Below are 27,590 nucleotides of genomic sequence, written 5' to 3'. Positions count from 1 at the left end.
TGATCTAGGCAGAAGAAATACATCTAGTCAGTACCCATCTGAATAAGTTTATTCAGAAAGCAAATTTGTAACAGGATTAAGTCACCTCTGCAACAGACCGCAGACCTTCTTCACTGGTCTTGTCTCCTTCACAGTACTAGAGTGGAACACCCAATAAATATTTATTCCATTTATAATAATGCTCTGTATTAAATCACAGCCCTGCCCTCATTAGTTATGATACAGATTTATGAATAGCCTGAGCAGGCATAAACACTGGACAAGGCTTAGTCTCTCTTCAAGGAATATACAGCATTTTACAGAGATACACTATGTACACAAACCCATGCAGCCAGGAGCTTGGGAGCCCGTGTCACTTGTGTTCTGCCAGTAACAGACAACACTAGCACTGTTCAAATGAAAGGAGTTCAAAAAAACAGCTTCCATCTTCCCCTGGTGGTTTGCAGGAAAGCACTAATTGCTCTGTGTACACTTTTTTCAGTTGTATATGGAAACATCAAGATGAACCATTTAAAAAATAACCCACACTTAATCTGCTTCTGGCATTAGAAGAAAAGCGCTCTCTACCATGCTGGTGTAAAGCTTGACAGAAGAAATGAAGAGTCTTTTTGTTGTTGACAAACCCCAAAATTGATACTGTGTTCCTGTGCTTGCATCTCTCTTGACAGGTTAATGGGGGTGGTGCATGCTGCTTCAGGCACAGCCCAGGCTTGTGTGTTTGGATCACACAGCTGCGAGGGCCAGGTCCCTTAAACCTCCCCTGCGGTTTTCCTTAAAACTCCATTGCTGAAACTAACCATCCTGAGAACAGGCAGTTCTTGCCTGAAAGGCAAATTTAGTGGCAGGATATCCCATGCAGTTCACGTCACCAATTGCACACCCAAGGGATTTGCTTTGCTGCTGCTTCAGGGGACTCTCTCCTGCCACCATGTTTTGTTTTCTCCTTAGAATGAGGGCTACAGCTTCAAGGCAGTGCCAGGTGATACCTCTGTGGCTGATGTGTCCCAGGAACTTAAAACAGGGGGCACAGGATCTTGGATTCCACCTATCTAATGCACTCCTTACCAAACTGGGAGAAGAAGAAAGCTAAGTGATGGAGAACTAGAACCCCTAGAGGCCAGAAATTCAAAACAAAGCATGTTTATTAAGTGGTTTCCTTTTACTTATTTCTCCCATTTTTTAAAATAAATAAAACCTTCAGACACATACAAGTGAAACACATCATCCTTCAAAGTGCAGTTACATTTCCACCCCACTCCCAAGAATCACATAAAGCTTTGTCAAGTAACCAAAAAGACTCAAAAGGCAACCCTCGGTCCCTTCCCCTAGCCATGAGAATAAATGAGTCTGTAGTGCTGCCCGGCTAGTCAGGAGCCTTATCTTTTGGCTGTTCAAGACTGACAAGGCCGGTTTCAGATACAGTTGCAAGAGGCAGGCTGCAGAAGAAAGTGGGAAGTTTAAGATACATAGTATGAAACAAAAACAACCGGTTTAAGAGTCCAAAGAGTTCGTTACCAGAATAAGTTAGTTACTTTGGGAGCCCTGGAAGGAACTAGGCCGATTAGAGTCATGAGTGATGCATCAGAACCACTGCTCAGTCGCTGCTGTGAAGCTGGCTGCGGGCAGCAGTCTCGGACAAGGGATTAAGTCATTTTGCCTGAAGTCATGGCATCCCCTTTGCCCCGGCCTGCACCTGGCCCAGGTGAAGTGCCAGCCCCAGCTGCCTCCCAGGATTAGTTTGAGTCTGCCTGTACTCCAAGCACACCAAGTAACAGAAGAAAGAGAAAGGGGAAGATGAGGTCTGATGCTCAAGTTCCATCTGATGCAATCCCTCTTTCCTGATGTCTTTAAGAATCTGTTCTGACCAAGGGCACTGAGCAGAGGTATGGGCACGTACAGGTCAGTTAAGTCCTTTCAGGCTCATAGAAAATTGCTGTAAGTAAGATTTAGCGCCACTTAAACTACCATGATTTTGACCTCATCGTTCTCATCAGCACGGTAGAAGAAGGGAATGCAAGGGTTTTCCAGCAGGGAGCCCAGCCTCTCCTGAGGGTTCTGGATTTCTCTGAGAAGCTGCATTATTTGCTTTGCTGTGGGGTCCTCTTGGCTTGGCTGAGCAGCTTTATTGTCAATAGGGGAGAAACCGGATTGATGAAGAACAGCAGCCTCTTGTTCTGCTTCATCAGATAAATTCACTTCTCGTAACCCTGTAAGGAACACAGACAAGACAGGCAGGTGACTCTTCCCATCCATGCACAACACTGAGACCTCGGGTTATTCCACTTTACAGAACCTGTCCTGGCTGCAGCTTACCTTCTCCATCAGTAGCATTCAGTTCCATGCGCCTCTCCACTGGAAGTACACTTTCATTCTGGCTTGCTAACAGCTCTGGGTTTTGAGCAGCTGCTACATACTTGCTGTACCATTCGTTTCTTTCCCTGACCAGACGCATCACTAAATCCTGCAGTTCCAGTAGTTTCATCTGCACCAAAGTAAAGGAAAGCCTATGAAACGTGTGCACAAACACTGCACTACAGTTTGCAGTCCTGCCTCTGTCACAAAATTAGCGACTTCAAAGTTAAAGCTAGCTGAAGAACAACATGCGAAGGTTTAGACTGTGCAAGTGCTCCCCAGGCCTGCCCTGCTTGGAGGAGTACTACAGAAAAGATTCCTTGCCTTCATCTCTTCCTTATCCTGAGCCAATCTGCTGATGTACTCCTCTTTCTCCTGGTGTCGCTGTTTGAGGATAGCCCTTTGACTCTGGTATAATGCAATATACTCCCCTGGAATACAAGAGAAGCGTAAGGAGTAAGTGTTAGCAAGACTCGGGTACAAGCCTTACGGCGAGCATAGAACTACGTGGCATGAGGACCCAGCAAATCCAACCCTGGATTGGAGATCTAGCCTAGTTAGGCAGCAGTAGGAGACATGAACTGCTTGGCAGTTGGAGGGCTCCAGCTCCAAGAGCTGTTGGGGACCTTCTATTCCCCACATAAACAACGCATTGAGCAAGCTTCAGCTTGTGCTGGTGTTGCCTAAACATACCAATGGTGTCTGTTTCCCCAGACAGCTGTATGCAGCGATGTTCTAACTCTTCTAGCCGTTCCTTCAGATCAGCTTTCTCACGCATCAGGTCTGTGAAACGGGACTGAACACAAAAATTGTTATCAATCGTCTGAACTGCTCACGTATGGAGAACACCTGTGTTAAAGACAACACCCTCCATTCACATTGGTCTGAGCCTAGGGAACAAATCTTGCTGCCTTTACAACTTGTCTCTGATCTGATGCTAAAAAGGAGCAGAGAGGAGAGAGCTAGAGAAGGTGTAAAAGAGCACCTCTGCATTTTGGGAAGCAGAAGGGCTGATGAAACAAAGTGCCTTTTAACCTTCTCATTGCTGGGACAGCACAGCTCTGGTCATACTCGGCTCCAGGATGGCAGACCACCTGCTTCATCCCAGCAGGGTGGAGATAGATAGTCAGTTTTTCAGCTGTTTCTTTAGAAAAAGACCACAGGTCAGTGTTAGGCCCTTACACTCTCAGTTGTTGGGGGTGGGAGGGAGTTACTGCTGCAAGCTTTCCTGTGCTGAGACAAGCAGTGGTAAGCTTTTTAGGAAGTAGCTTATTGTTATGGAACATCTGCTACTTATTCCCCTACAATTTGTCTGTGTGTGCTGTCAGAGTCTGACACTGGATCAAAGTCTAGCTGAGCAGTGTAGCGGGGCTGAAAGAAGATGAGATCCTTTGCTTACCTGTAGTTTCTCCATGGCAGTTTTCAAAGCCTCGTGAACCTCCACTGGAACAGTATCCATAGTGGAACCTGGAAGGGACATGTGTAATTTACAGTTCCTCCTTGGACACGATGCACTCACAAAACCTGTAGATCTGTTTCACAGAGGCCAGCACAGCTGGCCGAGGCGTGCCTCCATATTCACACTGTCCTCAAACTGCACCGAATTTTTACCTCCACCCAGCGTGACGTTATGTTGCTGCTCCTGCCTAAGAGCTGCTATTTGTTGCAGGAGGCTTCTGCACTGCTGTTTCTGAGCAGCCAGCTGCTGCCTCATGTCTTCTCGCTCCTTCTCCACTTGGGACATGGCGGATGTCAAGAAAGCGACCTAGGAAGAATTCCAGAGTATGCACATTAGTGCTTCTCCTGTGTGAAGCATGATCAATGGTGCATCTCAGGACAAAGAGAGTAACAGTTTACCCCATTTTATTTATGGGTATGAAACCGAAGTACTAAGTGACTGCCCTGGAACTAAACCGGGCAGCAACTACTGCATCTTTTCTCATTCCCAAGTAGTGCAAATATGCAGCTTAAATACTAGCTCCCATGATATCTGTTTGATCGCAGTATTTTCCAATTATGACTGTACTTACAGAAAAATCTAGTACATACTCGACACCATTTCCAAACTGCCTTCCAAACTAAAGAGAAGAACATCATCACTGTAATTAGAGAGCTACTCTGCCAGCTGAGTTGTCTTCGTAATTAAAGCCGCTGCCAGACTTCCAGCCTATCTTGCAAGGATGCCGCAGAAGTCTTGGTTTTTTGTTGCTATGCACAAGGAACTGTTACACTTCCCTCGTTACTGTGACTCAGCTGGTAGAGATCACAGCTGATGAACAGCGTACTCCATGCACCCAGTGGAACCGCTCTGCAATTTAACCTGTCTCCTTTTCTAGACGTTTGTTTAGAACTAAACCCAAAGGCTTTTCTACCCATTAAGACTCACCGTTTCTTCATGGCTTTCAAACTTCTCTGGGATCACAAATGAAGATTTTTGGATTTCTTCAGTCATTGCTTCACTTTCAACTCCGTCTCCTGTAAAAGGAGGAAGGTGAACAAGGAGGAAATACCCCAGAGAGCCCAGGTCTACCGCCTCCCTGGGGACCAGCTGCAGCTACTCACCCTCCAGTCGGTGCAAAATCCTGCCATCCAGGTCTGCTGCTAACTGACTGATCTGGGCCTGCAGCTCTTTGTTTTCCTTAGCTACAGCTTCCAGACTTTCCTGCAAGAGAGCAGCAGATCATCACTGAAACTTGCACAAGCCAGACTGCAAACACTCACTACATCTTCAGGCAGTAGCACCACACACACACACAAAAAAGCAGTGCTTCTGCTCCAAACAAGTGTCATTCACCTGTATTGCACAGGATGTACTCATAGAATCACAGAACAGCCCAGGCTGGAAGGGACTGCGAAAGATCATCTGGTCCAACCTTTTGCTTAATTAATACTTAAATGTAGTTAAGCACTTTTCCTCCCGTCTTTCCACTTGCCCCTTTTACTGTTACCTTGGTCTGCTGCAGCTCTTTCAGGTGCATTTCCACTGTCACCTTCCCCTGAACCTCCTCATGCTGTAGCCGATCCATAAGCTGTGTCTGAAGCAAGTACTGTTTGTGCAGTTCCTCCTTCTCGGCAGACAGCTGCTGGTACGCCACGGTGTACTGTTGTAAGTGGCTGTAGTACTGGTCCCGCTGCTCCTGCAGACCCCGAGCCTCCTGTGTTTTCAGTTCCAGCTAACATAACAAGATCGAACCATCACATCAAACCATTTCTGCCAGAAAAGCTGATCCGTGCGACATGATCCAAACTGACAACATTGCCCCACAGCCACCAGCTAGGCAGGCAGCCACCATCTGGTCCCACATGCTGGTTCCCCACATCAGACAGCCGACGATGGGGGAAGGCTCCCAGCTTGATCATTACAATACCCATTTCCATCCTTCCATCAAAGTTTGGACAGTTGCCAGCAGTCTGCATAAACTACCACATACCTGCCCTGCCACCCCACCGGCTGTTGCTTACCGTCTCTTTGAGCTCCCCCAGGTTCTCCTGCAGCTGCCCAAGCTTCTTGGCCAGCTCCTTCTTTACATGTTGCTCTGACTGGAGGGCACTTGTAACCTCCATGTTTTCATTTGTCTGCAAGACAAATACCACTGTATAAGGAAATTGCCCCAACCAACATCAACGTATACTCTCAATAAACCATGTTAATTCCCGATACAACAGGATGCCATCCCTTGTGTTACTCCGGGGTGTAACCAAGGGCTATAAAGTGACTGTTCAGGGCACTAAATAACTTACAAAAAGGTTCAGAAGATGGGAGAAGAGCAAGGAAAGAGCCAGGGGAATCAGTGCTGGGACAGTGCCAAGAGGAGGCCTGGCACATCACACAGCCTGTCAGCTCCAAAGCAGATGGGTGGTATGGATATCCCAAACAGAGCCACAGACATTCAAAAACAAGAAGAGGAGTTCAGAAAGGACTAAAGAAAAATCAGTGGTTAGACCATGTGTCAGTTTGCCAGGGCCCCAAAGGGGAAGCTGTTACATTGGAAGAAGCAAGCAAGAGTAAGGATTCAGCTCCAGGACGGATAAGAATGACAGCAGCAGGAGAGAAGACTGCTGAGAACTTCTTCCTCACGGGCAAATACAGGGAACAGAAAACGGGTATCTTCAAGGGTAAAAGGGCAGGAGGAATACTCAGGGAAAGAAACAGCCCGACTGCCAGGGGATGAGAGGGAAAAGGAAACTGCTCTGTACAAAGATATTGGTTCATCTGCCAGAGCACCTGAGTAAGGAATGACAGGGAACCTCCTGGCATGGCAGTATGTATCACAGAAGATGGAGCATCCCTAGCCTCAGAGGACAAGAGATAGATAATGCTTCTGCCAGTTTTTTATATCTGTGCTACAAAAGGATTGCGCCAGTGAGGGAAGCAGTGGGAAAAGATGCACGAAAGAGACATACCAGTTTGACAAACCCATTCTGCAGCTCAGCCAGCTGCTCCTTCAGCTCCCGATTCTGGCTCAGTGCCCTACTGATTGTGGCCTTGTCACTCTGCATGTCCTCCAGGATCTGCTGTCTGTCCACAGACTCCTCGTTGTAGCGCTGCACAGCCTTCTCGAGCTCCAGCAGCCGCTCCTCCTGCTCCCGGTTGAGGTGGCTGAGCTGCTCATTGTCCCGGACCTGGGCCCGGTACTGCCCATGCAGTTCTTCCTTCTCTTGCTGCAGCCGCTGGATCTCTTCCTGCAGACTCAGCTCAGCTGCTGTGGGCCCTGCTGGTGAGGAAGGCTCAATATCCATGGGCTTAACTGCTGAAGAAATGGAATCAAAAGCAGCTCAGTTGAAGGGCTAAATCGCTGTGTAATACACATCACTATTACATACACAAAGCGTACTCCAACCCGTAGGGCTCTATGACCCAGAAGGTATCACCAGCTGCAGCATCCAATCCTCGCCGCAGGGCACTGAGAGGAACGAAGGAGCAAAACTACCCCGAAACCAAGCACAGCATCCTGCCACGTGCTGCTAACTCCCTCACAGCCCTAGCAAGAGCATCCTGCCTTCCCAAACTCCTGTGCCAGAGAGGCTGACCGTACAGTCAGGCAGATACTGAAGACATAAAAGAGTCTGCTGGTCAATTATTTGAAGTAGTTCATTTGCTGTGTGCTAGGATGAAAGGCTTCTTAGGGTCACCAGGCTTTCAGCTGCTTTCGCACCTTCAGAGCATCAGACCTACTGCACCTCGTGTACAGAAGTTCCTGCCCAGCGGGGACAGAGTTAACCAGCTGGTACTCTGCAATGTGAAGTCCCCCTTTGGAAGCCCTACCTGATTTGCTCAACAGCTCTGTAACATTGGCTTCCAGCTCCCGAATTTGGGCCATATGCTTCTCCTTCTCCTCTGCCATTGTGTGGACCTGCAAGGCCACACAAGTGAAAGTTAAAACAACGTTCACGATGCATTTACTCCTGCCTGTGTTTGTCAAAAGCAGCTGTGATACTGCCCCTATGTTACCTGCTCAGAGAGCTGCTGTACCCGCTGCTGCCAAATGCTCCGTTCCTCCTTCAGTTTCTCTACATACTGATCTCTTTCTGCCTGGAGCTGGTGAAGTGACTCTGAGAGCTGTTCAAAACAAAATAAAACACAAAGAAAATCGTATTGGCTAAATAAATTTGGCAGTGACTGCTTAAGGTATAAAGCCTGAAGAAACCAGTGTTAATGCAAAGCTCAGGCTGCATTCTTCTGCCACACAAGTTTCTTTACAGATGTCAAGATTTGGATCATATTTCATACCACCTCTTACCTGAGCAACCTGGGTTTCCAGGCTCGCCTTCTCCTCCAGCGCCATCTGAAACTGCTGGTTTGCATCCAGACTCCCTGCCTGATTTGAGAACTGCCAACAAAAATCAAAAAGTTATGGCAAAATGTTAATACTCAATTTCTGCATAGCCTTTCCCCTGATAGTAACCTGCCACATGATCCATGTTGTAACCTTCTGTAGTTCTTTAAAGTGCTCCAACTCACAGTGAAGTTCAATGAAAAAAAAAAAAGGGGGGGTGTGTGATTAAAATCAAAAAGCTTAGATTTCAGCCCTGTAAAACAGGCTGAACTGGGCAGCTCCTCCCTACCAATTTTATATTTACTATTTTTTTAATTAAGAAAATAGGCTTTGATCAAACAGTTTAGCTCGGAAACTTTGTGCATTTCCAGAGTCTGTATTATACAGCCAGATCAGATGGTATAAAAGCTTGTGACCTTAAAAGTTGTCAAACATGTCAGGAATTTAAAGCCAATCTCTGGAACATGTCAGTGGCCTAAGTAGCAAGGCTGGTTCAGTTGACACACAGTACTTTTCTCAGAGGAGTAGCAGTTGGCTTTATTTCAAGGGTAACTTTAGCCACTGTCTGGGAATTAAAAAGAGAAGAAGAAGAAAAAGAGGAAGAAAGGGAAGAAGAAGAAAGAAAAAAGGAAAAGAGCAATTTCTTCCCTTGCAGGCTCACCCTAACACCAAGCTTGCTCTCTGAACTGCTAACAGCTGGTTTCACGCATTCCCTTTCTAACTGGCTGCTTCTCGTAGCTTTTCCCAGCTGACCTTCAAGTTGCCATTGTCCAGCTGACCACCTTCTGCTAGGGTGAGTACAACCACCACCCCTACTCAACTGGTTTCTCAATGAGACTGCACAACAACTGAGTAACCAAAATGCTGAACAGACACAAGCGGGAAAAGTCACTGTATTTTCACGCTTGGTATGTTCAGTCACCCTCTCATATTGTATAACATTCTTTTAGCAGACCAATGTCACAATGTCTTTCAGTCTACTGCTCCAACTCCTTAGAATATAGTCTTTCTGTTCCTCAGAGGCCTCACTGGAAGCCCTTTACTAAGAGGATGTCTTGATGAGATTTTGTGCCTTTAAAAACAAGAGTTAAGTCTTGCCCCCACTGTCAGAAGCACAGTCTTACAATGATCGGTGTGATCTACCCTCACATCCCAGAAGTATTATGGTTACCTGTTGAATCATCAGTTCAGCCATTTCCAGTTTCTTATGCAAATCCTCCATATCCAACTTCATAGCTGAGTTCTTGGCAACCAGAGAGTGAACTTTCTCTGACAGCTCCGAATTCTGCTGCTTTATTTCCTCGCTGCTTTTGCTGAAACAAACAACCAAAGTGGCATCACTACAGGTATTATGGGTCTGCTGAAGTCCGTGTCATGCATTTACAGTCCAGTTCTTCACAGCAGCTAGAATCACAGAAACATCACATCTAGTGACTTTTTTTTTTTTTTTAAATTGAATATCCAACCTCCCAAGTCACCACCTGCGGTCCGTGCCCCTTGTTATGTTTTGTGGTTCTACTGAGAAGGGTAGTGTTACTCTGCAGTAACAAGCAGAATGGACTTACCTTCTTTTGTACAGTTCCAGTTTCAGGTTGTCTCGCTCCTTCACTAACTCTTTATTATGCTGGAGAAAAAGGAAATTATTGATTCATCTACAGACTTTAGCCAAACAAGTAAGATCTTAAAAAAATACTTCATTTCACCTTTAGCAGATCAGGTAAAGTGGAAAAGGTAATAACTTCGGCAAAATCCTCAGGACAGGTTTGCTTAGAACCTCCTGAATTTGCCAGGAATAAGTCTGCTCAATCTTTTCAAATGTGATGCTACTAACTGAACATGAGGTTATTTCTGCAAACTTCTGGATTAACATCAATACTAAAGCATCTGTTTGATGGAGACCCTCCTGGGACAAGGTCTCAGTGAGGCTTCTGTTGTGTGGAGCTGGCAAGACTAATGAAGTAAGGTGCCAGATCTGAAGACAGCAACTGGGTCATATCATTAGTGGTCACAGAAACCTGAATGAAGTTTGCCTTGATCATGGAGAATACAGGGCTTTACAAGGTTAATTAACAATTAACAAGGTTAATTTCTGCCTCTTCTCTAAGCAGGGACTACAGACTTTGCAGTGGTGTAGTGACAAGCAAATAGCCAAAGGCAGAGCTGCTGGTTAAGCATAAACAGAGGTGACTCTTACCTTCTCTGACTGTTTTTGCTGCATAGAGATGGAGGACAAAGTACGTTCTAGCTCTGATACCCTCTGGCGAGATGAATGTAAACGAGCAGCAAGGTTTTCAGCTTCTCCTGAACAAGTCAGAGCAGAGTCAGTTGAGGCTAGACCACAAAGGCCCTTTTGGAACTGGCTGAACAGCACTTTCTACTTTGTCAACAAGCTCTTCAGGCAGCACAGAGCTTTGTAAATCAGTAGACCTGGTTCCACTCCTGACTCTACAGGTGAATCACTAGCAACTCTGGGCAGTAAAGCTCTCTGTAACTACCTTCCTGACTTTTACAGGGAGATGATGAAACTCCCTTTGCAGAACAACAGACAATATGTTGTTTGGGTTTTTTTCCTAATAGAATAAATTGCTCAAATTTGGTTCAGAATGAAAGGTTCGGGTGGAACCTACATTAACATGACGGCTGTGTGGGAGGGAGGGCAGAGAAAAGGGAACAAAGTTTTAAAAGAATCAGAAGAAAGTCAGAAAGGAACAGTCTGGGGCAGTCACCAGGCCCAAACAGGGCTGACAAGGCTTTAGTGATGCACAAAAGAACCTCAACTGCCATGGGATCAACATGCTCCCATTTCGGGGCAGCTATGATGACAGAAGCAGTGACGGTGCCAAGTACTGCTCATTAAGGAGTCAGTGAGTGTTGTGAGCTGGCTGCCAGCAACTATCATGCCTGCGACTTGAAATCCACAGTTTAACCAACAGCTTGAGCTGGAGTGCTCACAGTCAATTACCTGATTTCTGCCGTGCAGCTTGCTGAGTATGTCCAAGGGCTGTCTGCAACTCAGACTTCTCAGAAACTAGAATTCCAATAGTCTGGATATGAACCTTTGGGAAAGGAGACTCAGCTCAGCGCAAAACTTCTTTGCTTGTAACTGCAACATCACTGTTGCCACAAAAGGATAACTCAGGAAAGAGCTCTTGCAGTTAAGTACAGTCTGGCTGACTGACTCTCCCAGTTTTCCTGAAGGAATGGACTCATGGCTTCCAGGATAAAGACCATGAGCAGTCAGTAATCCAGAAAACAGCAGAAGCCAGGTGATATTACTGTAATGGAGGCTCTGCCTTACCTGTAGCTGTTCCCTCAGTGCTGCTTGCTCTTTAGAAAATTTCTGTTCAAACTCCTTCTTTTCCTGTATAAACAAATGATGCCTATTCAGCACAAAAATGTAAATAGTTAACCCTTGTTGATTTATGTCAAACTAAAAAAGCAGTGATTCATTGGTAGTACTTCCAGCATCTAAATGATATCAGTATTTTTAAAGACATACTTCAGTCTTCCATTATTTGAACTACTTCATTATTTGTCCACCCTAGAATGGCAATGACAGCATAGCGCAATCACTGCTAGCATAAATGTGGCGGTGTTTGGAATGCAAGCTACTGGCAAGGACTTAAACTGTAATCTCCTGCCTCCACTGCACTCCTCCAATACTCGAGCATTTAAATATTAGCTTTTGTCAAAATAAGAACGCTACCTGCCAGGCCTAACTCATGAAGTCAATATGCAACCTTATGCTACAAATGAAACTGAATCTAACGTAGGACAAGATCACACATGCCTGTGCCACAGTCCACTATGTCTTCTACTCCTCAGAGAAACAGACACCGATTTCTGTATCTATCCAAAAATAGGACACACTTTACCTTCTCCAGCTGATTCACTGCTTCTTGGTTCTGCTGTTTCTATGGAAGAAAATTGATGTGCCAGTATTAAGAGAAAATACTCTCATACTGCTGAAACACATTTTCACTTTAATGAAGTAGGATACATGCCCAATTAATTCAAACAGAATTTCCATTATCCTTCTGTAGAAGACTAGGAAGTTCATCTCAGCTATTAAAAATAATAGGTTTGGGGCTCCCTTCACTAATAAACTTTATATGCCAGATAAGTTTTTCATTGCTCAGTACATTACCACAGTTCTTCCCCAATACCCAATACTACTGAAACCCCTGTATGTTTATATCTGAGCATCCACCAACTTCAGTTAAACTTGCATCCCACATCTATGCAATTAATTGTAGTAATCCTGGTGCATTAGGATAATTACCAAAATGGTTTTAAAAAAAAAAAACAACCACAAAAAACCCCAAAAAACCAAACAAAAACCATAGTCTCTTCATTTAACTGAGACCTTAGACCCTTATCCCGCTTAACAACTGGCCTTTAAGTCAAGCAGAGCCGCACTCATGTGGGCAGGCTTCTGCAGAAGGTGGTATGAGAGAGCGCTGAAGCCAAATGCAAAGAAAAGGGATAATTCTGTCCTAGCCAATTTCAATCTTATGGGTGAAGTGTCCCTTCCAACTTGAGATACTGTACATAGTGCATCTTTAGATATGAAGTGAAGGAGACAAAAGTGGCAGCTGTCTATCCAGGCTGCCACACAAACTGTGCTGCTGTGTTTGCCATTTGCTGTTGTCCCCCTGGCAGTTTTCTCACAGATGCCTCATAAGTAACTACATAATTAGTACTTTTTTCCCTTCCCAAAGAGTGGACATTGGCCAAGCTGTTTCTTGACTCCTACTGCTACTTCAATGCATTTTGAAACATGACTACAGATGGAAGGGTGATGAGTTGGAGGTTTTGATTCTAGCAATGCCAGTGCACAACAAAACCAGGAAAAGCAAAGGCAAGACCACAAATGCAGCAAAGGCCCTACACAGTTCCAGGCAAAGAGAGAAGCAGGCAAACAAGGAGAATCTTGGGTGGGCAATGCACTATACCAGGTACCTCTGCAGCCCAGCTAAAAGACAAAAAGAAACAGAATGGAACAAAAATAACCCAAAACCAAAAATAAAACAACAAGAGGGGTCATGGGGTACACTGGGAAATGCTAAACTTTGCGAAAAGTGTAGTTTTAGAGAGGAACAAAATGGGGAAAAGTATTTCACACAAGAAAGGCTCTTTTCAGACTGAAACAAGTCCACTTAGCTGCATTTCTTGCAGTGTTAAAGCTGAAGGCTGAAAAGCAGCAGCGGGAATCCATGCAGGCCACAGGACAAAGCAGTTCATTCATCGTGCCAAGAGAAGCTGAGGATATGATCAGAAACCAGCCCCAGGCTCTCTCTTAGACCTATTGCTCCCACTCTGCTGATATATTTAGAACAGCATCACCACCTGCAGAAACAGGTTTTCACACTGCTGCCAGCACCAGAATTCTGTATTTCAAGGATTCAGACCAGGACCAGAAATAGCTGTTTTATCAGGATGCTTATCATCCAGGGAAAGCATGATGAGATCAACAGAGCACACTTAATGGAAACAACAAAACTCTGTTTCTTGTTCCTCAGATGAGCCAATACATTCACAAATGGCCTTAGACTTTGATCCTCTTAACAGGTTTTCCATACAGCCCATTTTGTTCCTTACAAAGTGCTGTGTAAGCAGCCTTCCTTGTGGCACTATGAGAGAACCCATATCCTTGCAGACACCCAGAGAGCATGGAGGAGCAGCAAAGACAATGTCAAACTGGTTGGTTGGATTGTTTCTTACCAATTCCTCTATCTTTGTAACGAGCTGTTTGTTAGTTAGATTGCTGGAATCCAGGGCTACTGCCAGCTCCTGGTAACGTGTCTGATGGGCACATGCAGACAGGAGAAAAAGGAAGGAGCAGAAGAGGAGGAGGGGAGGAAAAAAGCAATAATTAAAAAGGACAGAAAAATAAATCATTATCACAGTTTGATATATCAGATTCTCCAAACAGAACAAAATCTATGGTTTCAACAAAAGCAGCTGGGATGTCAACATATTTTATCCATTTCTGCTGAGGCTTCATTTTGACATAAAAGTGAATCAGACGTAAGAACTGCAGTTGCATGGAAGCCGGATTATCCCCAGTCCCCAAACTGGAAACACCTCCGATACCTGCCTCCTACTGTTGATCACAACTATCCGATTACAGCACAAGACGACACTAGACTGCGCTGTATGTGAACTGTGCATTCAATTAGGTCTCATTAACACTGCTGTAGGCGCAGAGTCCCAATAAGTGATCAACAGTAGCAAATAAGAAAGAAGAAAAAAAAAAATGATAGACTGAGAACAACTTACTTCCATTTCCTTAATATTTGTGGAAGAAACGGCACTTTCCCCATTCACATACGACGTAGACTAGAAGTAAACCAGTCAAGTAAGTCAGTTTTATTCCCCAAGGAAACAAATCACTATTAAGTAAGAACGGACTATCACAATAATACTTCTTATAGCACTTTTCACTTCAAATTACCACACACAGACACAGAAAACATACTTTTCTGGCTAAGGATAGATGCAGACTCCCCCTGTGACAAGCTGATGTGAATTATGCAGATTGACTTCAGATTCTTTTCCACTAAATCAAGAATACATCCTTCCATGAATACATGCTGTTCATTCATCCCACTCTGCTTTCCTTCCTACTGCTGAAATTTTACATTCCTAAAACAGGATTTTTTGCTTCTCAACGCTTAAATATTGTATTGTTTAGTAGGATGACTGCAGACACCTCTGAGATTGAAGAGTGTTTTCTTGAGCTGACTGCTTAAAGCTCCACATCAAACATCAAGAGAATTAATAGGACAAATGGATCAAAACGAGGCCATACCTGAGAAACCAGGCCATTGAGTTGTTCAGACAACTGGCGGAGACTTTCTGTTGACGAGAAAGACCTGGGAACAAAGAAAGACCTTGCGATGAAAATTTCTCCCAGAGAACTGCCCAAATCAGAACAGCACTGGGGAGAAATAAAACCCTAATTTGTTGGGATCCTGTTGCAAAGCTGTTTGATAAACACAGACACTCACCTGTTCTCATCCAAAACATTTTTATGATCCTCAGCTTCATGAATCTGTGGATTGAAACACAAAAACTTACAAGCCTGTAAAAGAAGATGGGAGTCACATTTGTGAATGTGTCACTAAGACTTGATTACATCTGGGCTCAGGTTCCACAGTATCTCTAATTACTGCTTCCCAAAGAAAGATAAACTTAAAACCACCAACTCAGTCCTGGCTTACACATAATTTCTGAGTGGTGTGAGCCTGGGTTTCTTGGAATGGAGAAACTTAAGCGTTACAGGCTTTATGTTTGCTGTTACTATTTATCAGTATCATCAACACTTTGCTTTGCTGGAAAAAAAACTTCAACTGAATCTTTAAGTAGTGAAAGGAAACACAGATTGATCTGACTGGACATCTTCTGTCTTAGTAAGGGTACTTTCTGCTAATGAAATAGGAGAGAAGGGGAAGGAAAACAGCTTTGGAAGACATAGGGGCATGTGCATGCTAGTACTCTCCCTGCTCTCACAGACAGATGATGACTAGATGGAGAGTGGAGAATGTAGTAGTTTTCACATATTTATGAAGATCGTCTTTCTCAAAAAAAAATGTGGCATCGCTAACCAATATTCAATGGTTCAATGGCAATATTCATAATTCACAAACCTGCATCAGCTGCATGCTCCCAGGAGCAGGCAGAACAGAACCACAACTAGGTAGACTGTTGCTGTTAGATAGCACAGGGACATCGGTAGCAAGCTGTTCAGCATTACGAGTGGCAACATCACTGTCAAAGTATGCCTGTCACAAAACACATCACAGGAATTACAGCCTTCATGCAAAATGAATGAAAACACACAAAATGAGTGAAAACGCACATGAACACATCACCTTGTGATCTGCCTGTGAACACTAGACAGATATAAACAATCAATCATTTAGAAACATGTGGAAGGGAATCTGTGTTCTCCCCAGAGCAAACAGGTGACTGCATCAACCCACACAAACAAACACTGTCCCAGGCCTGTGCCCTCTCAGAGCCAGTCTGAAGAACCCGTGTCCCATAATCAAACTCACTTCTTTAGCACAGGGCAATAATGTCACCCAACTCTAAGTTCACACGCCAGATTTACTGCAAAGGACTTGCCAAAAAGCGAGAGAGGGCAAAGCCAGATGGTAGTCACTCTGCTTTGAAAAGCACTACCTTCAAGATGTGTCTGGGGAAAACACGGATCACTGTATGCAAATAAAGATGGCAAAGAACAGGTTAGTGACTACTTGAAAACTGGGTTAGTCAAACTCAAATGCTCCGTCTAAAACTCAGTGAAATTTGTGGCATGCCATGAACCACAAGTTTAGAAACAGGACATTTATGAACAGGCTAAACTCAGCGTGGCTGGGAGCAGGTGCCTGTGGCCCTGCTGGAGCTATGAATCCCATGACTAGAAGAATCTAAATAGAAAAGACAAGGGCCAAAAAACTATTTCTGGACAGCGATGCAAGTTCTCATCCAGCCTTCGTGGGAGGATGAATAGCATCTGATGACACCTCTACCAAGCCACAGTGAACTGGACAATTTCATCTTGTACAGCATCAGAGCGCCATAAAGGTCCAGAGCAGTGTTCTAGCGTTTTATGGGAATTTGTTTTATTTCATCATCCAGCTCCAGTAAGTCATCATTTAACAACACTACGAAGCAAATGAGATCATCTGCAACATTCAACTCCACCAATATATGGCAGCTCTCTGCTATTCCATCTGAAAGAGCTCCCTCTTACTTCAGTCACTTCCTTCCTGGCACTTCACAGAAAACAAGAAATCTCTCTCTTGGCATTCCCTGTTTACCTGCTCAGCACTTCACTCATGAATCAAGCAGCAAGGAGAATACTGTAACAGCGAAGACAGGTTTAATGAAAGCATTAAGCTGGAAGACTACAGAGGGAAACAAATAGAATTTTCTCAATTTCTTTTTAGCAGGACAGATACTTGTGCACTCAAGGAGTAATATATGTTAGGTGCTTATAGGAAGATCGGGCATTCCCTTACTTCTTCCAGCTACAGGTTACTTCACCTTTGTTGGTTCAGACACTCATCAGTAGAGAACATCAGATGGACAGGAGGAATACCTTCCCCAGTACGTCTCAAAAATGTCTCCTTAATTTCTTCTGATCAGGACATTCTTTTTGCTTAATGCTTCAAGATGCAAAAACCAGTAAGGTGCCTTAACCACAAGAACTCCTTCCTTCTTCCTCCACAATAAGCAGTTTTGAAATAAATTAAAAAAAAAAACAAAACAACTATTTGAACAGCTGAATTTGTTGGAAACAGGAGGAGTTAGGAGCAAGACACTTATCTGGAAATTATGCATTGTGAGGTTTTGTAGAATTAAAAGTTAGTAATTCTGCTCAGCTTAGCATATAGTAGGATCCATTTGCTTTCACACAAAGGCTCCTCTTTTGCTGGGTTTTCTGTGTTTCACAGCCAAGAAAGCTGAAGTGGGTGAGATGGGGAGGGGTCTGGCTCACATTAAGACACCAATGGCAGCAGTAGCTCAGATGCTAACGATCAGCTTTTCTGCCCTATTAGCGTCAAGTGAGTTTCTGAACAGCATTTTCCTGACTCAGGATTTTTACAAGACAGCAACTGGAAAGAGAAATCTTTCTTTCATTACATATTGCAATTAAAGATTAGTTTTCAAATTATTCCTAAAACCCCAGACACAATAATCCAGAAATTCCATAACAGCCAATCAGATCAAAATGTATCTCTCCATGCTAAGGAAACCGAGAAAAAACAAGATTGGGAAAACAAGAATGAAGTAATAAATTCTCCATTTTCAGAACAGGACTAAAACTGTAGACACAGGTAGGCCTTCACTGCAAGACCAAATGCCATCTCAGCAACAGCACTGGACCGCCCATCTTCATCTCACCCTCCAATGTGAAACGAGTCTTGTTCTCTGAGATCTAACTTACACTGAGCTTACGAGTATTAACTGAAAATAGTCCCCATGACAAGAGTGAAACTTCAATCAAAATACATGCTTTCTGATGCTGGACAGGCACATCCAGCACCCTCAAAGCTGGCATTATGTCTTCACGTCACTCAAGTTCTACTGATACGCAACCTACACATACAAGGTCCAGTTGGAGGAACTTTCTGCTGTTCGCTCTGTGTGTGGACAGAACAGCTACTGTACTATTACACAAAAAAGGGAGAAAAGGGATACAAAGGCAATTCAGAGTGAACTCCATTCCATCTTGCAAGTTTCACTGCATCTAACTGGTACCCCTGGTGATTACTATAGTTATATTTATTGCTGGAGACACATGGATATGCAGTAAATATAATAATGAGTTACTTCATGACAACTAAATTGAAACAATGGTAGGGAAATAAGCTACCAAAATGATGCAAGTGAAAATGAAAAGCAGAGCTCTGGTACAACAAAATCGGATTAAAATTCCAGGCTACAAAATTTGACTTTCCCGAGTTTCCATCACAATTTGAGCCTTATTTAAATAAACTGTCTGAAAATAAATTTTTAAAAAAGGTTGTTTATGTTTGCTCCTGAACACATTTCTGTTGCTTATTGGTGTACTTCCTGCCCTTTCCTCTTAAGAAGCTTGGGAACATGAAGACGCTGAAGCCTGTAAATGCTTCAAGTATCTGACTTCCTGCCTAAACCTTGGTACTTGCCAAACTGTACATCACCTGTGCAAGTTTCATCGCCTGTCATAAAACAGGTTGGCTGGAATAACTACACAGCTTACTCAGGGCAGCTGCTTGCCTGGAGATGAGCAGAAACATGCCCTTCAGAAACAAGGTTCTAGGAAATAAAGCAATGACGTGCAGAACCGGAGAAATACAGACTAAGAAAACACTACCTCTTCCTAGTGCAGTTTTCCTCAGCGGTTAAGTTAGTTTATTGCCTCACCACAAATTCCTGGTTTTCCTCAAAGCTCAGCTGTCTCAAGGAAGAGTTTTTGACAAGGTTCACTTTTTCACATGTTAAGTTTGACACAAACCAGAAGGAAACAAGCACTTACGAGCAACGGAAACGCATGGTAACAAATAGCTCCATGTTAATAAAAACAGCAACAAAACTCAAGCAACTGACAGTGGATATGTCAGGACAAGGCTCCATCCGAAAAATCGAGGTCAGTGTAAACAGAACCCGAAGCATGCAGTAGGGAGAGCGAGTCACTGCGAGGGACACGAGCACTGCCTCACCTTCCTCTTGTCCAATGAGGGTATGGCTACCCCATTGGAGCGGTTAAGGTCTGACACCAGCACCTTCAGAATGTTCTGAATCTAAAGGAGGCGAAAGAAAAGGGGAAAGAGAAATGGCTCAGAAAAGGACAGAGAGAAAATGTCAATCAAAGGTAGCCAAAGAAACCGGCATCCTCCAGCTCGTTAGGAGCATGCACCTCAAAACAGCAGCTCTGGACACACCCAGGGTTGCGCGACAGCATTGTATGATCAGACACCGCTTCGGCACGCTTCGTACACTGGCGATACAGGCATCTACGCCATTCATCTGTTACACCAGCACAACCATTTCCCAGCTCTAGTCATGTTCTCCGGGAACCCAAGGAACAAGGAGGTGGCGAAGGATCTGGGAGAAAGAATGAGACACTCACGTTCTCTGGAGGCTGCTGGTCATCGTTGGTGGGAGTCTCGGGTCTACTTCCTTCTTTAGTTTTGCGTTTTTTCTTAGTTCCTGCAGTTGCTCCAGGGTTATTCTTCTGCTGATATTCCTTCAGCTGTGAAAAAAGAATAATCTGAAGTCCAAACAGAATATGCCTTCTGTGAGTATAATGTCAAAAAAATACCCAAACTTCACTGAGTAAAAAGACAGATCAAGTGTAACGACAAGAGAAATGCTCTTCAATGAGTCTGTCCCTCTGGGGAAAAAAATAAAAATCAAAACAAGTCCAGAAAAGCCTAAAGTAAGAACTAATGTGATGGGTTTATGACAAGAGGCTCAGAGTTGTAAACATTAAACTTTTATATACAGCTAATGATGTTCTTGGGAAACAATTTGATACTGCATACTGCAACTAAAAGGAGATTAAAAGAATAATTTGGGGGTTTTTTTAGGGTTACAACTAAGAGCAATAAGAAAAAATTAATAAAGGGCAATTAATCCTGAATGCAAAGTGAAGAAGCAGTGCCTGATAGTATGATCTTCCACTCTGTGAAAGATTGTAAGAAGGAAAATTACAATCCCCACAGATAACACATTAATACAGATACTGTAATAACTGTGAACTAAGGGGAGAAGCAATCTACAGTTGATTTTTAAATCACACCCACTTCGCCCAGGAAAAGCTAGTCTGATAAGCTGTAACTTGAATGCTGCTAGGTTTTCCGGCATTTTTGTGTATGTTATTGAACACCTAAGCCCCAAACCAAGTGAGTCCCAGGCAGTTATGTAAATTATCCGCTTCCATCAGCCCCCCGCCACGCCATCTCAGACAAAACACCCCCGTCCCACCCGCTGCGCCAGACACCGGGCGGGCAGGGTATGGCTGCGGCCGCGCTTCGGAGTCAAGGTGGGGAAAAAAAATAAGTAAGAAGAAGGATCCCATTATTCGGAGCATTTCAAAATGGAAGCCTGAACTGCTCCAGGACACTTTCCCATTCGTATGACTTTGACACACAGGCGCGTCCCGCCGGGACGGACGGAGCCGAGCCGCCCCGGGGGAAAAATTAAGGGGGGGGAAAAAAAAGGAAAAAGAAAAAAAAAGGGGGGGGGGGTGCGGGGGAAGGGACAACCACCAAACCAAACCAGGCAGACCGCACAGCACCGCAGCAGCCCAGGCCCGGCCTCTCCCCGGCCGCCTCCCCCGGGCTGGGGGCGGCCGCCAGCCGGGAAGGCTCGGCCGCAGCGCCGGACACCCGGGGGCTCCCGGCGGCCCCCACCGCAGCCCGGCCCGGCCCGGCCCGAACCAGGCGGCGGCGGGCGGGCCTGGCCCGCGCCGCTCGGGGGAGACCGAGCTCGGCCCAGCTCGGCCCGACCCGGCGGCTCCGATCCGCGCGGGGCCCGTGGAACCCGGCCGCCGCCTGTCCGTCCCATCCCATCCCGTCCCCCGCCGGCCCCTCACCTTCTTCTTGGCCGCCGCCAGCCTGCTCTGCCTGCTGCCGTCCGCCATGTCCGCCCCGCGCCCGGGCCACGTCAGCCGCGGCGGGGAGCGGCGGAGGCGGCCGCCAGGCTCCGCCCCGCCCCGGCCTGCGCTCCCGCCGGGGCGGCCCGGCCCCTCGCCGAGCCCAACGGCAGCTCCTCTCACCGCAGCTCTCCTTCGGTGCCGGCCGCGCGGCCAGCGGTGACACCCCGCGCTGCCCCGCTCCTCCTGTGCGACACCCTGCGCTGCCCCGCTCCTCCTGGGTGACACCCTGTACTGCCCCGCTCCTCCTGGGTGACACCCCACCCTGCCCCGCTCCTCCTGGGTGACACCCCACCCTGCCCCGCTCCTCCTGTGCGACACCCTGCCCCGCTCCTCCTGTGTGACAGCCCGTGCTGCCCTGCTCCACGTTCCTGTACTGACTCAATTGCCCAGAGTAAACACTGGCTAGAAACCAGCCTGGGGAGCTGGGCAAGGCTTCCCTCATCCTTTGTGGGGCACGTCCTACAAATCTACATAGCTTGCTATTTTGTGTGCGTCGCTTTGATGTCTGAGCTCTGCCTTTGAAGTCACCGCTAGCGCAGGCGGTTGGTTTTTGCTGGTGTGCGATCCCATTATGTCCTTTGACCTTCCAAGTGTGCCAACAGCAGAGTTTGCCTCGCGTGGTCAGCCCAGGGAACGGGATACGGCTGCTGCCAGCACCTGGCGCTGCACAGGGACACGTTTACCTTTGGCAGCCGCGCCAGGAGAGCTGCGGGAAGGAGGCTCCTTCTGCGCCGGTCCAAGCAGCTGTATTGGGTTTGCGTGGCAAGGTTTTGGTAGCAGGGCTGGGGCCTTCGAAGGGTATGGCCGCACAGCCAGGAGCTGCGCTGGTCTGTCAGCGAGCACCTCCTCCAGCCAGGCAGGACGTGTGGGGCAGCCGGCGGCTCGGGAGGTGGCAGCTTTTCCCCTACAAAAATAACAATGGCATGAGAGACACGGCGGGCCCCCGGAGCTCTCCCTGAGACCCCATCCCGGCTGGAGCGCCGGGGCTGAGGTGGCTCTGAGGCATTTTTTGAAGGCACTGAGTGTAATCACCTTGGCTGCGGTAATTGGGATAATTATGTCCTGCCCCACCTAAACGTCACCTGCAGCTTCACACGGAGAAGTTTGCTCGCCGGCGCTGCCCGCCGCGGACAACCACCGCCGGGCCCTGTCAGGGGGAAACTACACCTCCCGGCGTGCCCCGCGGCGGCGGGGCGACTACACCTCCCGGCGTGCCCCGCGGCGGCGGAGCGACTACACCTCCCGGCGTGCCCCGCGGTGCAGTCCGCGCCGGTCCGGCGGTGAGGCGGCAGCCCTGGCCGAGGGGGTCCCGCCGAGCGCGGGCCGCAGCCCGCCCCGCCACCCGCCCCCACCGCTGCGGGCTCTGCCGAGGAGGTAGGAGCCGGTTCCCCGCTGCCCCCTCCCCTCCCTCCCCGCGGGCCGTGCCCCCGCTGAGGCGGCGCGGCCCGGCCCCGCCGCGGGGGTGTCCGGCCTCTGACGTGGCACCCCTCTGCTTTGCCAGGACCTCCGGTGGCGGCCGGCGGAGCGGCACTGCCGGCTTCAAGTCACCGGTGAGTCCCCGCCTGGGCCGCGGAGGGAGGTGGGCCCTGCTCGGTGGCTACCCCCGGGAGCGGCCTCTGCCCTCTCCCGGCGCGGGGCCGGGGCCTGCTCCGGCGGCGGAGGGGGCCGGCGGCGGGCGGTGCCCCCCGGCAGCCGCTCGCACGTTTGCGATGTCTCGGCCCGGCACAGCAGGGAAGTGTTTTTCCTGGCCGGCAAGTTGCTCGTTGCCTGAGTAAGTGCCGGCCCCGCGGTTTAGCAGTGCGTCGTCCTGGGAGCTTCTCTTAAAAGCCAAATTGTGATTTTTATTTTTTATTTTCACTGTACGCTGTAAATCTACAAAATGCTGTAGAACGCGATATGGAGCAGGCAAACGTTACATGAACTGATAAAAATTTTACCTGCACTTCCCCCCCTCCCTGCCCAGGAGATATTTTTTTCCTTTTCTTTTTTTCTTCTTTTTCATCCAGTGACACATGGCGTATTTTCTGATTAGTGCCCTCTAGTACTGTAGCATCTTATCCAGGGCTGAGTTATTGTTAAATGTCTTCTGTGCTCTACAGATCCCATCTCCAAGGTCCTGCCAACCTAATGGAGCCAACAAAGAAGCCCTGTGGTATGAAATCAAAGAGCTGAAGCAGAAAGACCTTGCTCTAGACCAGGAAATTGCACAATTATTGTCTGAGTATGTCCTTGGCAAGCTCAGTGTTCACTGTCATGCCTCAATTATTCTTGTTTTTAAAACAAAATATGGTCCAGGAATTAGAGGTAAAAACTGACCTCTTATGATGCCATTTTTATCATGGTGCTGTAGAATGTTGATTACAGTGTTGTTTTGAGTTATGGGACCTGTTAAAGACAAGAGGGAATTCTTTCCGGTTTATTTGGTAAAGCAAAACAAGTTTTACAAGGAGCTTGGATAAGAGGATTTTAACTTTACCCCAGATGTTGCTGAGGTAATTACGTGTAAACTGGGAACAAATAATTTTAACCATCGTGATACTACAACGTCATGCTACCACAAGAGCTTGTTCATGTGAGAATTAAAATTGAGATCATGACTTGTATGACCTGCCAAATTTAGTCCCAGATAAAACTGTTTCCTTTTTTGTTCCATCTTGATCAAGCGTTCACTTGTTTTGTGTGTGAGGCGAGTGAGTTAACCTTTGTGTTCAAGAAGCAGAGTTTTTTTCCAGGCAAGCAAGTGGCCTGTAGAACACTTTGGCACATACAGGGTAGTGCAACTGTTTTATTGTGGTTTCTTATGACACACTGTGGCAGCTGCATATTAGCAACTGTTTTGAGATAAAATTGCTGCTTGATTTTTAAAGAGAGGGAATCTCTGTGGGTTATTCGTTGCGAAGGAGTGATACTTTCTAAGATAATGTGTAGTGCATAGAATGGAAATCGTGGAACAACAAAGGCTGTTCCAAAAGCTTTTTTGTTTTATCCTCAAGGATAAACAGACCACCTTAATTTTTTTTCCCTAGCTACAGATCAGAGTATAAATTGAATTCACCACAGCCTATTCCTGTTTCTACTTTGTTCTGAGAATTCGGGTGGATTGTTTTGGTTTTTTTTTTTATAAGTCTTGATGTGGCAAAAAACCTCAAAATGAGGATCTGCTCATTTGTAGCTTCCACGTTTATGACTTGCAGCAACTGTACTTGCTGCCTTCAGATTCTGCTTTTGACGTGCCAGGCTTGGGTATCTCAGATATCCTTGCTGTGCGTGGTCGGTAGTGGCAGCGCTTGCTATGCAGCAGCAGCAATCCCTCTGTGCCATTTTTGACCTTTTCTGGCTTTGTTGTTACAGAGGCTACAGCCTGGAGGAATTGGAGAAGCACATCTCTCTGCTCCATGAGTATAATGATATTAAAGATGCTGGACAGATGCTGCTGGGCAAGCTGGGTAAGGAAGGGGAAAGCTGTTGAAGAACTTAGTCAATGTTTTCATACAGACACAGAGAGAGAGAAGCTGCTACGCCACGAAGGTAGAGCTTGTTCTAAAGATTCTTCAATTCTAGGCTTACGTGACCCAATCACTTGTGCAAGCACAAACGCTTCTGTCGTTATTTTCTTGGGATGTTTTTAGACCAGAACATGTGAAATAATTGTCATTTACCGGTATTTTAGTCTGTTATGGATTACCAAAATTTGATAAGTCTTACAAATTTTTGTCAGTCTTGTTCTTCATAAGCTTAAAAAAAGAAAAGCGTTGAGACAAGCGGGGAGCATAGCTGCAAAACCTTAGACTGGTTTCTTAGCTATGGGAGGTTCTATGGGATAGTTAGGGGCTACTGGGGGGAAAACACAACTTTTCTGACTGATCTGATCTTTGTTTAATGAAAGCAATGGTATTTCTTTCTTTTCTAGCTGTTATCCGAGGGGTTACTACAAAGGAGCTCTACCCTGAATACGATCTGGAGCTTAGCGACTAGCATTGAACCTGAAGACTGCCATGTCCTGCAAAAATGACTGTTACTGGGCCATTATGTTTTGGTGTCATATGGGTTTAGAACTGACATAAAGTGGCCTTGGAAGTATGTATTTAGAATTGCAACAGAGTATGGGTTAACAGCCTTATTTCTAAGAAGCTTTGGAACATGAAAGTTGTTGAATCTATCAACTGTTTCCTGCTTGTGAGAAAGGGATGTAGGACTTTGGATAACTTCATCTACTACCTGATCAACAGGTTTTTTGTTTGGTTTTTTTTTTTTTATTGGAAAGGTTGTTATTCAGGTTGATGTTAAGACTCGTCCCATGGAGCCTTTGCTTCTCTATAACATCCAGGGGCTCTTTGGATACTGAATGGATAGAGGAAGTGAGCGCATACAAATGTGCAATGTAATAGCTGCTTTGAAAGAAAAGAAAAAGCCCTCAGAAGTAGGGAGGGAAGAAGGCTGAAGTTGTGGTGGTTTGGGGGGTTTGTTTTGTTTTATGATCAAATCTGGATAAGTCTGGGTGTTCTGCATTTTTGTACTTAACTGCTCTGGTATCTAGAGGTTTTGTATCATTTCTGTAGTAAATGGCAAAATGTGAAGTTGTGTTGAACTGTCCAGTCTGAATAAAGCAGCTATCACATTTCTCAGTAATTCACTTTAAGAGCCTATAAAACATTGCATGATCCTGGAACAAATTTTTAAACTATATTCTGAGACAACTATAACATCTATTATTCACATGTTTTCTGAGGATTCTTAATGGAGACAGTGTGGCAGCACTACCCAGTAATGGGTAAGTGCAGAATTACCTTTACTCTCCTCTAAATGCAGAGTCACTGTGAAAGTGAGCCGTGTCCTAAACACAAAATTATGTTGAGAGCATGAGTGTTTCAATGTCAGGTGTCAGGATTGAGGGTGACTGCACAGACTAAATTTGGCTGCTTTGGGCAGTTCTAAGTGATAAAGTGCTCTGCTGACTGCAGATCCATTGTCCCTTTTTCGCTCAAGCTTGATGTCCTTCTGCCCATTTCTACTTCTAAGACCTTCTTGCCAGTAAGTTTGCCCCCTGGTCTCCAGTCAGGCCCATGCTGCAGTCTGCTCGTTATTTCCAAATTTGAATCAAATGAGTCTGTCTTCATAGTGCTTGGAAACCAGAAAACGGTCACAAGGCTGCTGCTGAGAACAGATAATTGTTTCTGTGCTCTTGGTTCTGGACCTGGCACAGAAGCATCACTAGTAAGTATCTTGTTTTGCCACAAAAGCTGTGGGGAGGGGTCTAAAGCAAGGGGACAGACAAAGCCTGTGTATTCTGTGATTCATTCAAGCAAGTCTCTGCTAACGTGCAGCTGTGCTTCTCCGGAGGGTATTTACTGCGGCCATATAAGTGGACTCGCATGGGTATGGTTACAGGTATATCCTCCCCACCATAAACACCTCTAGCCAAGTGTAGAAAACTGTGGTTTGGAGTAGTTTTAAGGGGAGGAAAAAAGTCACAAGAAGGCTAGAATTGGGAAATGCTAACTTTGTTCTCAAAACCCACGTTGCTGTTTCGGCTGGTGTTTTCTGTGTGGAAGAACTGGTTTAGCCTGGAGTGTTCCAACCAAAACGTTAGTCTGCCAATGGCACACACAACTGGAAATGGTTTTTGCAATGGGATGTACAGAAATTCCTTCAGTTTGTGTTAGGTGTGAGTCATGGGGGAAGAAGTATACTCCATTACCAAAGTTACTGAAGGTTATTTAAGGACAGAGAAGTCTGTGTTTTCTTCCCCTCCTTATAGGAGCACTAGGATTAAAACTTGAAGCTGTAGCTGTGCAAGTGTTCTGCCCGGCTCCAGAACTCACGCTTTTGCAGTGATGGGTTTACACTTCAGTTAGCACAAGACAGTTGTCCGTGGAAGGTGCCCTGACCCCAGTTCCTCGTCCAGGGAGGATGACCGCACACAGAACCAACCAGCTGAGGTAAGAGCAAACTGCCCTTGGGGAGTCCCTGCGGCTCTGGAGCTGGCAGGGTAACGTGCCACACGGTGGCAGCTACGCTCTGCTGCTGTTCTGGCTGCTCTGTGCAGAGCAGGGAAACCCAGAACTGAAAGATTCCAGGGTCTAAGTTAATGACTCCTGGGGTGCTTCAGGACAGGACTGTACTCTGCCACTTAGGTACTTCATCATGGCCCCTCTTACTGCTCCTCCCAGCGTTACTTCTTGTACCTTAATGGCTGTCATGTGGAAGATGAGATATGCTGGCCTTTGTCCAAATCCAGAAGAGGAATAGAACAGATCTTCTTTCTATAAATAATTCTCCAAACTTGCTAGCTAAGTGTATAG

The 27,590-nt window shown here is 46.0% G+C and overlaps 2 protein-coding genes across 3 annotated transcripts; one reads left to right on the top strand and one right to left on the bottom strand.

The window, feature by feature from the left end:
* On the bottom strand, positions 1–21,273 carry GOLGA2 (golgin A2). Of its 2 annotated transcripts, XM_050907836.1 has the most exons (28): positions 21,226–21,273; positions 19,759–19,881; positions 19,349–19,429; positions 15,782–15,916; positions 15,143–15,186; positions 14,944–15,007; positions 14,412–14,471; positions 13,854–13,934; positions 12,005–12,043; positions 11,428–11,490; positions 11,092–11,185; positions 10,324–10,430; positions 9,695–9,753; positions 9,301–9,442; positions 8,094–8,183; positions 7,805–7,912; positions 7,619–7,706; positions 6,757–7,100; positions 5,815–5,928; positions 5,301–5,525; positions 4,915–5,014; positions 4,739–4,827; positions 3,964–4,117; positions 3,752–3,819; positions 3,046–3,148; positions 2,677–2,783; positions 2,314–2,482; positions 1–2,207 (listed from the first exon to the last, which is right to left on the bottom strand). In XM_050907836.1, the coding sequence occupies exons 1-28, from the start codon at positions 21,271–21,273 to the stop codon at positions 1,957–1,959; spliced, it is 3,150 nt and encodes a 1,049-aa protein (XP_050763793.1). In that variant the 3' UTR covers positions 1–1,956. The 2 variants fall into 2 exon arrangements, with proteins under 2 accessions (XP_050763793.1, XP_050763794.1); XM_050907837.1 differs by lacking the exon at positions 19,349–19,429 and having other exon boundaries at positions 6,757–7,103.
* SWI5 (SWI5 homologous recombination repair protein) lies at positions 21,272–25,917 on the top strand. Its single transcript, XM_050908153.1, has 6 exons — positions 21,272–21,332; positions 22,377–22,662; positions 22,790–22,838; positions 23,388–23,509; positions 24,640–24,734; positions 25,199–25,917. The coding sequence occupies exons 1-6, from the start codon at positions 21,272–21,274 to the stop codon at positions 25,261–25,263; spliced, it is 678 nt and encodes a 225-aa protein (XP_050764110.1). The 3' UTR covers positions 25,264–25,917.
* Positions 25,918–27,590: the final 1,673 nt, after the last annotated feature.

This window comes from Gymnogyps californianus, chromosome 18, assembly GCF_018139145.2.
Source record: "Gymnogyps californianus isolate 813 chromosome 18, ASM1813914v2, whole genome shotgun sequence".
NCBI classification, from domain to species: Eukaryota; Metazoa; Chordata; class Aves; order Accipitriformes; family Cathartidae; genus Gymnogyps; species Gymnogyps californianus.
This window is presented reverse-complemented; position numbering and strand designations above follow the sequence as displayed.

What these genes read in the sequence shown, in the direction of transcription:
- SWI5 (XM_050908153.1), top strand. Translation starts at nt 21,272, where the DNA reads ATGTCCGCCCCGCGCCCGGGCCACGTCAGCCGCGGCGGGGAGCGGCGG. An exon ending in GCGGCGGAGGCGGCCGCCAG is followed by an intron (nt 21,333 to 22,376) that starts GCTCCGCCCCGC and finishes CGTCACCTGCAG; the next exon opens with CTTCACACGGAGAAGTTTGC. An exon ending in CTGCGGGCTCTGCCGAGGAG is followed by an intron (nt 22,663 to 22,789) that starts GTAGGAGCCGGT and finishes CTGCTTTGCCAG; the next exon opens with GACCTCCGGTGGCGGCCGGC.
- GOLGA2 (XM_050907836.1), bottom strand. Translation starts at nt 21,273, where the DNA reads ATGGCGGACGGCAGCAGGCAGAGCAGGCTGGCGGCGGCCAAGAAGAAG. An exon ending in GGAGCATGCAGCTGATGCAG is followed by an intron (nt 15,187 to 15,781) that starts GTTTGTGAATTA and finishes TTCAATCCACAG; the next exon opens with ATTCATGAAGCTGAGGATCA. An exon ending in GAATGCTACTGATGGAGAAG is followed by an intron (nt 2,208 to 2,313) that starts GTAAGCTGCAGC and finishes TGTTCCTTACAG; the next exon opens with GGTTACGAGAAGTGAATTTA.